General features: G+C 39.0%; 2 protein-coding genes across 4 annotated transcripts; one reads left to right on the plus strand and one right to left on the minus strand.

Annotated features, from left to right (window-relative positions):
- Positions 1–10,785: 10,785 nt before the first annotated feature.
- LOC112341997 (putative pentatricopeptide repeat-containing protein At3g01580) lies at positions 10,786–13,549 on the plus strand. 3 transcript variants are annotated; one of them, XM_024663079.1, is made up of 3 exons: positions 10,786–13,335; positions 13,378–13,439; positions 13,500–13,549. In XM_024663079.1, exons 1-2 carry the CDS (start codon positions 10,845–10,847, stop codon positions 13,413–13,415), a joined length of 2,529 nt encoding a protein of 842 aa, XP_024518847.1. In that variant the 5' UTR covers positions 10,786–10,844; the 3' UTR covers positions 13,416–13,439; positions 13,500–13,549. The 3 variants fall into 3 exon arrangements, with proteins under 3 accessions (XP_024518847.1, XP_024518848.1, XP_024518846.1); XM_024663080.1 differs by having other exon boundaries at positions 13,394–13,439; positions 13,500–13,529; XM_024663078.1 differs by having other exon boundaries at positions 13,378–13,516.
- Positions 13,464–15,254, minus strand: LOC112341993 (pentatricopeptide repeat-containing protein At4g02750-like). The gene has a single exon (XM_024663072.1). The coding sequence runs from the start codon at positions 15,252–15,254 to the stop codon at positions 13,464–13,466; it is 1,791 nt and encodes a 596-aa protein (XP_024518840.1).
- Between the last annotated feature and the right edge of the window lie 44 nt (positions 15,255–15,298).

Below are 15,298 nucleotides of genomic sequence, written 5' to 3' on the forward strand. Positions count from 1 at the left end.
CGCACCACATGTTGATTGACATCTGGTCCAGTTTGCTCCCGCTGGGCTTGACCCGAGGGGTAGGGTGTCAAGAGAGCGGGGCTCTCAGCTTCCGTTCACGAGGGTTCAAATATAGAGGGAAAGGGCCCATGAACAAGAGTGCACCCCCTTTTCCAATCGGTTAAGGGTCTTGGGATATTTGGAGTTAAGCGTCCTTGGGTTTGAATAGTACTAGGCTAGGTGACCTCCCGGGAAGTTCAAACTCAGGAGCTTACAAATAGCAAGAGGTCAGTTTTGTTAAACCCTTTTTCAATCTCCACTCAAGCTAGTTGAAAAACTAGTTTTTGCGTGTGTAGTTGGCTAGAAGATTATAAGGACAAAATTCCTAAATGTTATTAGTCAAACATTTTTGACTTAGTTAGAGAAACTCATTTGTTAACTTGCAATTATTAGTGTTGAGAACCCCCACAATTTTGAGCTTAGTCCCTTAATACTTGCTATGTGGTAGCTTACCATATCCACCAAGACATTTTTGTTATCATGCTCCTTCTATTGGTTTTATTTAGTCTCAATTGCTATTTATGGAAAATGTTTAAATCTACTAATTTGGCATATCTACAGAATGTAGAAATTGCCTTGATCATGATGGTGTTAGTCTCGTGTTTAAATTCACAATCTAATGCCATTCCATATTTAATAAATTTCAAGCTTTCCCAGAGACTAAAATGTGTGTTCCTTAGGGGGGGGGCGGTAGGGTGGGGTTCCAAATGTATAATAGGGATAGTGGGTAGGTTAGGCATGGCTGACCAACCTAAAGCACTATCTAACTTCTACTTGTGTGCCTATCCTTGTTTTGCCTCCCATATCTTTACAATTTAAAGCTTTGTTTTCTCCATAAGTTGGTCTATAAAACGAACCAACTTGCAAGTTTAAGCAAGAAAGAAAACATAAGTCAGTGCTATTCTAGCATACTGGTGAACTAACACGAGGATATAAGTATTCCACTATCTAACATGGTATAGAATTTAGGCTTAGACCCAAGCTAGACATATTTAGTTCTATTTTGTGTGTTGATCTTGGCATTGGGATGTTGGATACTCTAAAACTATTCCAATGTCACTTTGTACTCTTGTTCTTTCATTTCTTGGGCTAAATGCTCAAGGGTCACTTCGTGTTTTATTTCCTTCGTTCCTTGGTTGTTAGCTTGAGAGTTTGGCTTCATACCTTTATTTAGTGGCCCAAGGCTATAAAACTTAGGTTCCACTCTGCTGTCCTTAGACATGTGGCATAGGTTCTACTTTGTGGTTATTTTATGGTAAATCACCATAAGATAAAGGGTGAAAAACACGTATGCTATATTTGGTATCAAAAGATGAGTATAGCATATATGGCTTTTACTCTTTATTTTATGGTAATTTACCATAGGATAACTATGAATTGCTACCTAAACCCTCTATGTGCCATGTGTCATATGCCACTTGCCACATGCCATGTATCCAAAGATAGTAAAGTGGAACCCAAGTTTCGAAGCCACTGAAAGAAGGTATAGAGCCAAACTCCCAAACATAGCAAAGGTGTGAAGGTACTAGAGCACAGAGTGACTATTGAGTGTTCAACCCAAGGAATAAAGGGACAGGAGCACAGAATAATGTTGAAACAATCTTAGAGCATCCAACATCCCAATGCCAAGATCAACACACAAAATAGAGCCAAACATAATCTAATGCTATTTCAGTAGCATATTGGTGGTTTAATGCAAGGATATAGGTACTCTATCAACTAGTATAGTGTGAAACTTAAGCTCAGACCCAAATCGGATGCAAAACAAGGACAAGCATGCAAGTGGGAGGTAAACTATACCTCAAGTTGGTTGGCTATACTTGATATACCCACAATCCCTACTATTCATTTGGAACCCTCATAATTAAAATCAACTGTAGCAACAATCTATAGAATAAAATAAATGTTGTAAGACTAATAAACATTTGTTCATACTAACTATTGCATTTAGCCAATCTAAATAGATCTTAGTCATTTATACTAAAAAAATCAAGGTGCTTAAGCAAGTGTTAGCAACATTCTACTAATATCTCAAACCCAAGAGACCAATCTAGAACAAATCATAAAGAATATGTGGTAATACAAAAAACCATAAGCTATCAAAGAGAATAACTAACCATTATGAAAGATCATCAATCATCCCATTAATACAAAGATGTATAACCATCATTGAAGAAAGGATTCACCCATCCGAAGAATGACAAATCATTCTATATCAATAATAATCAAGTAAAACTTTTAACAAAAATAATCAATTATCCTAGATGATAATCAATCATCATCAATGATTGTTAGATATAAATACTAATTTCAACATCAAAGCTAATAAGCTTAAATGCTTTCCTAATAACTTTTAACAAATAGAATAATGAGCACAAAACTCAAGGAACTAAAAGTTCCAAGAAGCTTATAGCAAAATTTTGCCAAATAATGATTATGAGTCTTGCATAAAATAATTTCAATGCTAAAGAAGAAATCATGGTACAACCCATAACATCCTCCTTAATATATCCATAATTCAAACTTCATAATGCTAAAGTTAATAAAGAGCATATTTGCATCAATCCAAAAGTTAAGCATAATGAAGCTATACTCAACTTCATAACAACCACAAGAAGAATCATCAATGATTGATATATCCAATCCAAATCTAACAAGGAATCACTAACTTCAATATCAATCATTAAATCTTCCTCTTGTAAAGCTAATATAGTCTATAACTAAATCACATTTCAAGGAAAAGCTAAAGCTCAACCCCTACTAAATAATCTCGTCTAGAATATAACTAACTCAAACTTGCCACTCAGTTCATTTGAACACCAACATAATTGCTAATTAGCAAATGCACAAATGCTAATAACACAAAGCTACAACCAAATCATCAACACTATCTACATTAATTTTAGTGAAACTCAATATCAATCTTATAGAGAGACATTTTATTTCACTCAAATTTCAACATTAACAATGTCAATGACAAAGCATCACTTAAATGCCATCAAAAGAAAGCTAAAAGAAAGCAAGAGTGAATTACCACTCAAAGGTCTTTAGCAACTAAGCTAACCAAAGTCGAAGATACTATACATAGTATTTGCAACCAACAATCAGCTATAGATAACACATCATCAATGAGTGAATCACCACATTTAAGACTCAATGTAATCTAACATTATAGACTAAACACCACCAAATGATATTAACAAAGGTAAAGTCGGCACGCTAATATGGAGAAACCATGTAAGTTAATGATATAATCCTTTACAACACCATTTGGTAAAACAAATCTATCATTACTAAATTATCATCGAGCAAAGCAAGTGTTAACAGTCCTCGATGAAGTTTATAAGCAACCACTAGTCGCAAAGCAACTAATAATCACTCTAATTTGCCTTCATAAAACCCAAACACTAAACTCATGTAATTGAGTTATATATTTATCCAATATAAATGTAATATCCTAAGTACGAGATAAAGGTTCACGGACAAGCATAAACTAAATGACCACTTGAATCCAACTCCTCTTTTTTATATATGGAATAGCGTTGCTTTGTAGAATTCAATATCCCAAACATTCACATTGGTAGAGATGAGAGGCACTACAATTTATCGCTGAAAAGCAAAATGTTCTAGCAATGCTTTGCTCTAAGGGTTAGGAGTTGCAAGAGTTGTCCCTTCATACAATATAACCAAACTACACAAAAGAAAGAAAGAAAGGATAATAAAGATAACCACTACTATATGGCATCCTTTTAGCTCCAATTTTGGGGCTAACCATAATAAGTTTACTAATGCTTCTAGCTAATAACTCTGAGCATGCTTTGAAGAAGCTAACTATGCATAATCAATATTTAGTCAAAACTAAAGTGAAGACCATGAAATAGACTTATATTGGTACAAAATCTCCATATAAACAAAGTTATAATATAGATGCTAACATCTCAACCACAAATAACTAAGTGGACATCACAATCCTTAGCTAAGATGCAAGGCTACCAAGACCAAGTCAAGATCAATGAAAGCTCACTACTCTTATAGAGTTTAACGAAATGCAAAGTGCAATCTACCACCTAACATAATGCGATAGAAGAAAGGCACAAGAGTTACCTTTTTAAAAATGTGCAACAACCACTTTTCTACACCAACTATAGACTCTATTCAACTCAATTGATTTAGCCTCAAAAGTTAACATTTTTTTTGGACTGTATTATACAAATTAAATACTAAGGTCTAACCTAACTAAAGTCAACTCCAACCCTTTTACTAATATGTACTGATTTACAAAAATAGAATGGTTTTCTGCAAAATGATCAACATATCAGCCATTGAAAAAGTATAAAAAATTATAGAAAATTTTCCATCCTAGAGAAAGAATGACTCTCAATCTAGAAATGTAAACTTTCAAGACCCAATCAACTTCCTCCTACCAACAATTTTATATAGGTTCACTACAGCACAAATTCTTATGACCCAAGGGTATACGTAAGTATTAAACATCATGCCTATTTATCTGAATCCAACACTGACATCCACAAAATGCAAAATGAATACCCAAGACTCGATCACAAAGACCACATTTTTAAATATCCATATTACACTAACACTCTTCTTCAGCCACCTTCATAATCCAATGTGAAGCCAAGACATTAACAAGAAAAATGATATAAAAAATCAAGCTCTAAGGAAAAACTCTTTATTACTCAAACTAACAATGTCACTTTTATTAACACAAATGCTAGTAATATTAATGCCTTAATTTCACACCTTCTCTATCCAACAATTTACTCCAAATACCAATGGATAAGCCAAGAAACCATAGTAGGTGAATGATATAACCCTTTCCAAAACCTCGATGGGCAAGCTTTAGGAATTAAAGAACCAACTTAAGCGTGGCATAATGAATTACCATTGAGAATTTAGTTAAAGCTACTTTAATGCTACTTCTTGCAAATAGACTAGCCTATTCATCAACCACTTTGGGGTTGATCATCATTTAACCAAACAACTTTGTAAACACATTGTTTACTATCACATAAATATAATTTAAGTGTCACAATGACTTGATTATCAATTGAGCAACACCACGAGCAAGCCCACATTATAATTTTAAAAGTTTACTTGAGTATCAAATGGCAACTCTATTCTACAAAATACAATATAGATGCCACATCCCACCGATAGAGATTTACAACACCCAACACCACTAACTTATGTTCACAACATGGACAAGCATATACCACTCTTTATTTGACCATACTCAAAACTAATCCAAGACTAAACTACTCAGCGAGCAATAGCAAAATTTCCCAAAAAAGAATTGAGTATTGTAACCCAAGCCTTCCAATAACAAGCCTAGACAAAATGGTTTAACACTTCATTATTATCCATCCCACGACTCAGCACTTGTAAGACCATCATAACCAATATACATCAAGATAGGGACTCTTAATTACATGATGTGAACACAAGTAATGAGTCAACACTTCATTATGAATCACCTCTTTAAGAAAAGAAAATGATTTAACCTTCATCTCTAATGACTCTCTTTTTATACACAACTTTGACCAAATCTCAAACTTGCTTTAGCACTACCTTAATCCTAGTCTAAAAAAAGTTTATAAAAGAGAACAACAATATAGAGATCATCCTAAACATGATAGTGTTGATCCCTAACTTGATGTTTTGACTTTGACATTGTTAGAGTTGATATTAGAGTGAGATGAGGTGTTTCTTTATAGGCATATTAAGGTAGTTGATTTTTCATCTGTAGTGCTTCAAATGATTAGTGATTGGAGCTCATTGAATATTAATATTTTGTTTAACTAGTCATGATGAAAATGTTGTTAATAGTTTGGTCATACCTTTGTGATATTAACATTTATGCATTTGCTAATTAACAAACCACTGCCTAAGCTTTATCGTTTAACTACCATATTAGTGTTCAAATGAGATGAGTAGCAAATGGGTTAGTTATGTTTTAAATGAGATTGTTGGGTTGAGCTTTGGTTTTTCCATAACAAGTGATTTGGTTTTTGATTATGCTACCTTTACAAAATAATAAGTTAGTCATTAATATTATTAAGCTAACTAAAAAAAAGAAAATTTTCCATTATTAATATTGGTATTTACATCTAGTAATTATTTATGATGATTGATCATCATCTTATCCTTATTAGAACATTTATTTGGATGCATTGATTATTGCTAAAACCTGTTCTAATAAATTAGTGATATTTTTTCCTTTCAAAAATATATTTATGAGCATTTTGCTTATTCATCAATGAGACTTTGTATCCTTTAAGCTGTCTTTTATAAAAAATTTTACCAACTATTTACAATATTTGATAGTTTAGCTTTATCATTGAGTTTACTTGATGATATATATTTACTGTTGAATTTTATGAGATAGTTACTCCTATATCTTCCAACTATCATGATCTTAGTGGTTCTATACTTGTGATTTATTGGATAATAACTTAATTTGAATACTTTTACATTCTAATGTAAGATTTATTCATTGAATAATTTTGTCTCTAACATTGATATTATCCACTATATTGATATTGGATTTAGGCTTGTATAAGCACTTCATATGTATGGTGAATTATTTATTCATAAGATAGCTATTGTCAACTAATCCCATTGATCGGCTCTCTCTCACTATTTCTATTTCCATTAAAAAGGGTGTGATTGTATAACTAACTCTAACTATCATATACAATAGTTTATCTAAACTTACTAATGGGTTTGGTTTGTTTCTTATAAGGGTTGGGCTTTTGGCTTCTCTTTCTATATCACATGTAAGTAGGGGTATATTATCTTTTGTAAATTGGGTGACTTTCAAAGCAAAAAGGGTGGTTAACTTTGTTAATCATTCCCTTGTTAATAACAACTAAAAAATGTCTGAATATTAATTTATTCTGTATAATCCTATAACTCATTTAAGTTAGTGTATTTCTCATAAAGTGTGAACACCATGAACTTTTTCTGGAGTTGTTTTATTGACGGTGGTTTAAACTAGAGTATGCATCGACAAGGACATTAATCTTTTTAATGAGGGGAGTGTATCTTAAATATGACTATGGGTATTGAAAACTACTTCTTAGGAAGTTCTTTTGGATATTTTTCTTTTATAACCATGATGGTAGGAGATTAACACTGTTAGTCCCCTTTGTTAATCCCTTTTATTCAAGTGTTTTAGTAAACTAGGGTTTTTATGTGTGCATACTTCTTCTAGCTTTTAGTTTTCTTTTCTCTATTTTATACTGGTTTAACAAAAATTGTCACATATTGAGCATTAGTCCCTCAATATCACTATATGATAGCTTACCATATCTGTCAAACACCCTTTCTATCATACTTTATATGTTAATCCTATTTCAATCCTATTAATTATTTATAAAAAGTGTGTAGATCTACTAATTAAGCATATATACAAAATGTATAAATTTTCTTAAACACAAATATTCGCATTAAGCTACTAGTATACTACAATAGTATTAAACTCCCTTTGGCTCTATATTGTATACTAGTCTTGGCATTGAGATACTAAATGTTTTAGGACTATTCCAATGTCATTCCGTGTTTTTATCTTTTCCCTCCTTGGTTATACACTTGAGAGTTATTAAAGAGAACAATTTGAGAGATGATCCATAAGGTTCAAAAATAAAAGGAAAGAACCAATGAATAAGAGTGCACCCACTTATTTAATAGGTTAAATATGTTAGGATATTTGGGGATAAGCGTCTTTGGGTTTAAATAGTATTAGGCTAGGTGACTTTTTGGGAAATTTAAATTTAGGAGGTTATATTTGGTATTAGAAAAGTCTCGGATTCGACTATGTTAGTTGGCTAGGGAAATCACATCACATGCTGAAATTGACATCTAGTAGGTTTAACTTACCTCCAACTTGTAACTGACTAAATTTTCCATTCTACTTTAGTCGTTTAACCATACTTTTGACCACTTGGAGGAGTCTCACTCACAACTTCCATAAATCCTATTTCTGACTTGAGGACTTGTTAGCCCTATGAGTAACTTCTAGCACTTACACTTAGTCTAAGTGCTCTATATGTTTAATCCCATTATAGGCATCTAAAGGTACACAAATTAGTTCGTTATACTAAGGCTATATCTATTTGCCTTTATCTTATTAGTAATCCAAGACCACTCATACCACAATCCTATCTCCCAAAGACTAGGTCATCCATTCATGAATGGTCATCCCATAATTATACTTTAGCATCCTTAAGATATTCAGGGATATAGAGAACATATTTCCCCAATATCCCTTTTTTGGTATTCACCAAGTCCCTCTCCATCCATAGTAGTGCTTTTCAACACTGTCACTAGGTTATAGCCTAAAGGCCTAACCATTAACTCCCATTGACATTTAGGACTTCCTTATTACATGATTATACCCTTGATTACTACACAAGTGGTCTGCTCCTCTTACTTTCCATGATCTGGGACTTTGGGATGACATTTTGAAACATTAAAGCTCTACACAAGTCTTGTGGGTATTCCCCCACCTTTTGCTTTTGAATGCCTTAGCCATATAGCAAGAGGGAGGTTTTGATAAGCCATATTAGGTATCCAAGTAGGTAGTGCCACCCACACTTGAATTGGGAACATTGGCCATTCGATCTCCCAAGGGAGCTAAAGCCAAATCTTGAGCACTTTACCAAGTTACCCCACTTATTTATTCATGTTCACTTTAGCCTTGGATTTTTTAGTGGTTATATCATCACCCACCACATGTGTTATAATCTGGCACTAATAGACAAAGATTTAATCTTCCTAAATTATGTTACACCTTGTCTTAAGGTTTCTCACCACCCAACCACCCCCTGAGGTACCTCAAAAGCTCTCTGCTGTGAGCCCTAGGGTACATTAAGTTCCTTACCCTAATATGACTTAATATACCCTTAAGCCTCCTTTTGACTAACATTGACCATAGACAACTAACAATTCTTCCCCCCCAACAAAGTCTTGGTCCCAAGGATGAGTTGAACTAGTGATCATCCTTTCTAGGGAACCCTACTCAAGCTTTTGGTCCATCTTCCATAGTTGTATACATTAAGGAAGCATTGGGCCCTTCACTCCGAGATAATACACTTTTCAATTGGCTGACATAAAATATCAGATGAATTTTCACCCCAATTGGCAATTGTACTCGATAAGGCACTTTACCAATGTGCTCTAGCACTTTATATGGACCAGCATATTGATAGGAAAGTTTGTCACTCTTCCCATTCCATAAAAGCACCAAGGTGTTCTACCCCTCACTTAATGGAAAGATCACTTGTACAAAGATGAAATCACCCACTTTATATTCCTGGAATTGGCAATGCTCATTAACAAACTTCTCTATTTTATTTTAAGCTACTTGAAAATTCCATTTGCCCACTATTAAAATCTCATCAAGTTCTGTGGCCAAATTAGTCGCTTTGAAATCAAGCTTATCTTGAACATCTTTACTCAAATGCAACTCCAACTTCATCACTGTTTGGGATGCCTTTCAAACATGGCAAAGTAAGGACTTTGTTTAATTCCACTGTGTTGGCTATTGTTGTAAGTAAATTGCACTAACGAAAGATATAAATCCCACTATCTTTGCCTTTGATTAATGCTACAATGTAACATATCCTCCACCACCTAATTTACATGCTCGATTTGCCCATTTGTCTAAGGATGATCTCCACTCGAAAGTTTTAAAATCACTTGTATAATGAATGCAAAGTTCTTCCAAAATCCATTAGTGAATTTTGAATCTCAATCACTAATGATGTCCTTTGGCAAACCAAAATTAGGAAAAACCTTCTTAAAGTAGATTACAACAAAATCTAAGGTAGTGACAGACTTTTGAAAAGCCAACAACCACACATACTTTGTCAATCAATCCACTATAACCCATACTTGCTCCTTTTGCCTCTATGTTTGTGACAAATAAATGATGAAATCTATAGAAATATTACACCAACAGTTCTAAGGAATAAGTAAAGGTTACAAAAGTCCCTTTGGTTTCTCCCATGGCACCTTAACCTGCTGATAGAGCTCGTATGATTTATAATACTTAATGATATCAGCCATCATATTCCTCCAATAAAAATTGTGCTTAATTAACTCATATATCTTTTTCCACCCAAAATGGCTAGCCTCTAGATGATCATGATAGTGGAATAAAACTTTAGTAGTTAACATATCCACCTATGGCAAATAGACATGGCCATTGTAGTAAAAAATCCCATCCACTAAAAAAAGTTCTATAGTACCTCCTTCTAATGTTCCTCCAGATCAACAAAAGAACTTTAACTCATATACTATTATAAAAAGAAGAAAAAACAATTTAGACATAATTGAAATGTGTAGGATATTTTCTTGGATCTCCGTTAACCATAGAAGCACTATGGCTTGACCCCAAGCCTCTCCAAAAACTTTAGATGTTGTGAATAGGATGATCATCAATTCCCAGCCCATGCCCTTTCCTCCTTTCTGTTGTCACAAAATATTTCTAGGCTTATCATAGTGGCTGGACAATCATTTATTCAGATCCAGAAGAAGAACAAACAGAAATGAGATTTATACATGTTAAAGAAATGGTTGCAAATGCTAACCACTTGCTTTCATAGGCCTTGGCCACAGCACTTGGCAAATACATATACTATTTACAAGGTAAAAAGCATAAGATTGAAGGAATCAAATATGAAGCTGTGACAATTGCTGAATTTTATGTTAGCCAGGCTAAAGCCCAGGGCCATGATAGAACTGAAAACCACCGGAAGGGATTAGGGTTTGCAGGGAAATGGATGAGGCGATCGAGACTCGCCAGGATTCTTTCCGCCGCCTACAAGCAGCAGGCTCGTCCACGGATCGATCAATGCTGGCAGAAACACAATGCAGCGCTTCTCCCGGCGATCAAGGCGTGCGGCAGTGCCCGGGATCTCGACAGCGCCAAAATCATCCACAGCAAGGCCCGCTGTCTCCATCCATCGGATATTTTCGTGGCGAGCTCGCTAGTAAGCATGTATTCCAGGTGCCAGAGCATGGCCGACGCCCGTGCGGTCTTCGATCAGATGCCCAGGCACGACACTGTTCTCTGGAACTCGCTGATGCTAGGGTTTGTGGAAACCGGCAGGTATTCCGAGCTGGTGCTGGAATCCTTTGCCCAGATGCAGCATCAAGGATGCCATCCAGACGCTAGAAGCTTTCTCGCTGCGATCAGGGCGTGCACCGCGCTGGCCATCCAAGATTCCCCTGGAAACAAGCTTCGATCGCTGGAAAGAGGGAAGAAGATCCATTTCCAGGCGGAAAGCTCCGGCTGTGGTGACAACGTTTTCGTCATCAACAGCTTGGTGGAGTTCTACGCAAAGTGTGGCAGCATGGATGATGCCTGGCGAGCTTTCCAGCGGATGCCATACGAGCTTAGCGTTTGCTGGAGCTCGCTGATACTTGGCTATGCCGAAAGTGGTGATGAGGAGCTAGCACTGCAACTCTTTTCCGGCATGAGCTTGGCACCCGAGTCTCGGACAATGGTAGCGGCTCTCAAGGCTTGCATGGGACTAGCTGCCAAAGAATATGGATCCAAGCTCGGAGTGGATGCCAAGGAGGTAAAGACGAAAGCGCTTCAAAGAGGCGTGGCTCTACACTCGCAAGCCGTGAGCTGTGGGCTCGAGAAGGATGTGTACGTTGCGAGCACGCTGGTGAGTATGTATTCCAAGTGTGGGAGCATGATCGATGCTTACAGGGTGTTTTGCAGGATGGATCAACACGACGCTGTGTCGTGGACAGCTTTGATACTGGGGTACGTTGAGAATTCCGAACCGGAGCTTGCTTTGGAGGTTTTCTCTCGGATGCAGAAGCAAGGCTCGTGTCGGCCCGATGCAACGGTTTACCTGGTTGCTCTCAAGGCTTGCGGTTCTCTTGCTGAGGAGCAAGAAGAAAAGGAGGAGCCTACGGGCGGGAGGAAAGTGAGAGTCGAGAGCTTGGAAAGGGGGATGGAAATCCATGCACAGGCTGCGAGAAATGGTGGATTCAATTCGGACGTGTTCGTGGCAAGCACTCTCGTAGACGTGTACTCGAAATGCGGGAGCTTGGTGGATGCTCGTCGGGTCTTCGATACAATGCCGTGCTACAACGTTGTGGCCTGGAACTCGCTGCTGATGGGATACGCAGAGAACGACGAAGCTGAGCTATGCCTGGAGCTGTTCTTCACGATGCGGAGCTACTGCCAGCCCGACTGCTTGACTTTCGTGGCGGCACTCAAGGCTTGCTCGAGTCTAGCGGAGAAAGAGCTATCGAAGGAGGTTGACGAGGAGATGAAGAAGAAGCAGCAGCTCAAGTACCTGGACAAAGTCATGGCCGTGCACTCCATAGTAGTCGAGACGAGTGGCTCCGGGGACACAGGCATCTATGTCAGCAACACTCTGGTGGATGCTTACGCCAAGTCTGGGAGCATGGCGGATTCCCGTCGAGTGTTTGACAGGATGCGTCGGCACAGCGTGGTTTCCTGGACTGCTCTCCTACTGGGCTACACTGAGAACAAGGAAGCGGAGCTGGCTCTCGAGATACTCCCGCTCATGTCCACTCAAGGATCATGTCTTCCAGACGCTCGGACCCTGGCAGCAGTTGTCACGGCGTGCACCCAGCTGGTGGACTTGGAACAGGGAAGAGCTATGCACGCGGAAGTTCTTAGGCTTGGATTCGAGAGCGAGATCGTAACGGGGAACTGCCTGGTGGATCTCTACTCCAAGGCTGGGATCATGGAAAGAGCTCAGCGGGTATTCGACTCCATGGAAGTTTTGACGAGCCCCATCACCTGGACGTCGCTCATAGCAGGATACACTCGGTACAGCGACAGCGACCGGGTTTTTCAGATCTTTACCGAGATGCAAGAGCAGGGACTTCCAGCGTACGACGTTACTCTCGTCTGCGTCCTCACGGCTTGCAGCCACGCCGGTCTGGTAGACGAAGGCACGAGGTTTTTCGAGAGGATTACATGTCCGAGCTTGGATCACTACCACTGTTACATCGACATTCTAAGCCGTGCCAACCGGCTGGACGCAGCGATGGCGGTGGTGAAGACCATGCCTTGGAAGGCGACGGCGGTAACGTGGAGGACGGTGCTGGGTGCGTGCCACAAGTGGAAGAATGTGGAAATTGGAAGGCTGGCTTTCAAGAAGCTGATCGAAGTTGATGGTGGCGACTTCGCAGGTTACACTTTGATGGGAAATATATATGGAGCTGCCGGGCTGTGGGAAGAGAAGCAGAGAGTGGAAGCGATCAAGCAACAAAACGCTGGTAATTGTTTTCAGCTTTGTGCCGCTTAATTATCTTTCACAGGGCACGGTGTTCTCAGGTTAGTCAGTACTGGAGCGTGAACTTCACAAGCTTCTCATCTCAAGGTATAGCTTGAAGTTTTTGTTTGCTTAATGGAACCCCGTTTGTGTATACATATTTGCAAGGAGGATGTATTGCGATCCATCTCTAGAGTCAATTTTGATGGTGTTTCCAGCAACAGCAGTACTGTTTCGAAGCAAGCTTCTCCATTCGAGAGCTTCGGGCACAAATGGACTACTTTGGATCAGCTCCTTTGCATCGTTTGTATGCCCCGTACGAGCAAGCAGATCAATCAAGCAGCAGTAGTGTTGTCTTGTCACATTCAGGCCAAAATCCATTTCCAAGGACAGCAAAAGACACTTGCCAAGCTCAGCTTTGCCAATATGGCTGCAAGCTAGAAGAGCAAGCACAAAACAAGTCTCGTCTGGAAGCTCCAAGGATTTCACCTCGTCAAAAAGCTCCAGCGCTTCTGCCGTGAGAAGCTTGTTTGTGGCATATGCTGCAAGCATCACACTCCATGACACCAAGTTCTTGTCAGGCATCGAATCGAAGAACTTCTTTGCGGCTGTGATGCGAGAGTACTGTGTGTGTCCAGCTAGCATCGTCGTCCACGAAACAACGTTTCTTAGAGGCATGCTGTGAAACACTCTACTCGCACTTCCCATATGCCCGTTTGAGGCATATGTGGAAAGAAGAGCATTCCAGCATCCTAAGTCCTTGTCAACCAGCTCACAAAACAATATTTGTGCCTCAAGAATATACCCGAAATGAGAGTATGTGGAAATCAGCGCTGTTGCCGCTATGCAGCAATGTTCAGGCATAGAGTCAAACATACACTTTGCCTGCTCAAGATGGCCGTTTTGGGTATATGCTGATAGCATGGCGTTCCACGTTGTGAGATTCCTTTCGGGCATGCCACTGAAAATTTTGACGGCTTCGGCTACTTTTCCATGCTGGGAATACGCTCCAATGAGGATATTCCAAGAGAACACGTCGTGCTGTGGCATTCTACGAAAGATTTCTAGAGATTGTTGGAGGCAATTGTGATGAGCATATGCCGATTCTATGGCGTTCCAAGTGATCACGTCTCTCTCCACTGCCAAATCAAACAAACGTCGTGCTTGATCCAATTCGCCAGCTTGAGAAAACGCAGTGATCATGGAGTTGTAAAGCACAAGATTCCATAATGGAAGCGAGTAAAAGACCTCTTTCGCTTTTGCAAAGTACCCAAATTGGGTATATGCTGTGATAATAATGGTTGACGAGACTAGATCGCTTTCAGGCATGCTCTCGTAAACACTTGCAGCCTCTGCAACATAGCCTCCTTTGGCATACACATTCAGCATGGTCGTCCACGTCACCATGTCTCTCTGTGGCATTGTATCAAACACGCTCTTTGCAGATCCCATATGCCCGGCTTTGGCATATGCATCTAAGATGCTATTCCAAGAAATAATATCCCTTGCCTCCATAGACCCGAAAAATGATTCAACGCGTGGTATATTCCCGTGCTCGTTTATTGTCGCTAGCATCGCATTTAACACTACAAGATCCCATGCGGGCATTGAGTGAAATATTCGCATTGACAAATCACGATGCCCAGCTGCGGTATATGCTGCGAACATCACTGTCCAGGCGACGAGGTTGTGACATGGCATACTGTCGAACAACCACGTGGCGCTATCGAGGCCGTCGGGTTCTTTTGTGTGGGCCGAGAGGAGGAGAACGTACGAGAAGATGTTTTTGGAGGAGATGGAATCAAACACAGCTTTGGCGTGCTTGAGGCCTCCAGGAAACTTGGAATACATTTGGATCATTTTGTTACTCAGGAACACGTCCGGAAAATTCGGAGAGAGTTTGGCCTCGGTGGCTTTCGCCATGGACAGCGTCGAGCAAGAATTGATGAGATCGACACATTGTCGTC

Source organism: Selaginella moellendorffii, unplaced genomic scaffold (genome assembly GCF_000143415.4).
Source record: "Selaginella moellendorffii unplaced genomic scaffold, v1.0 SELMOscaffold_96, whole genome shotgun sequence".
NCBI lineage: Eukaryota > Viridiplantae > Streptophyta > Lycopodiopsida > Selaginellales > Selaginellaceae > Selaginella > Selaginella moellendorffii.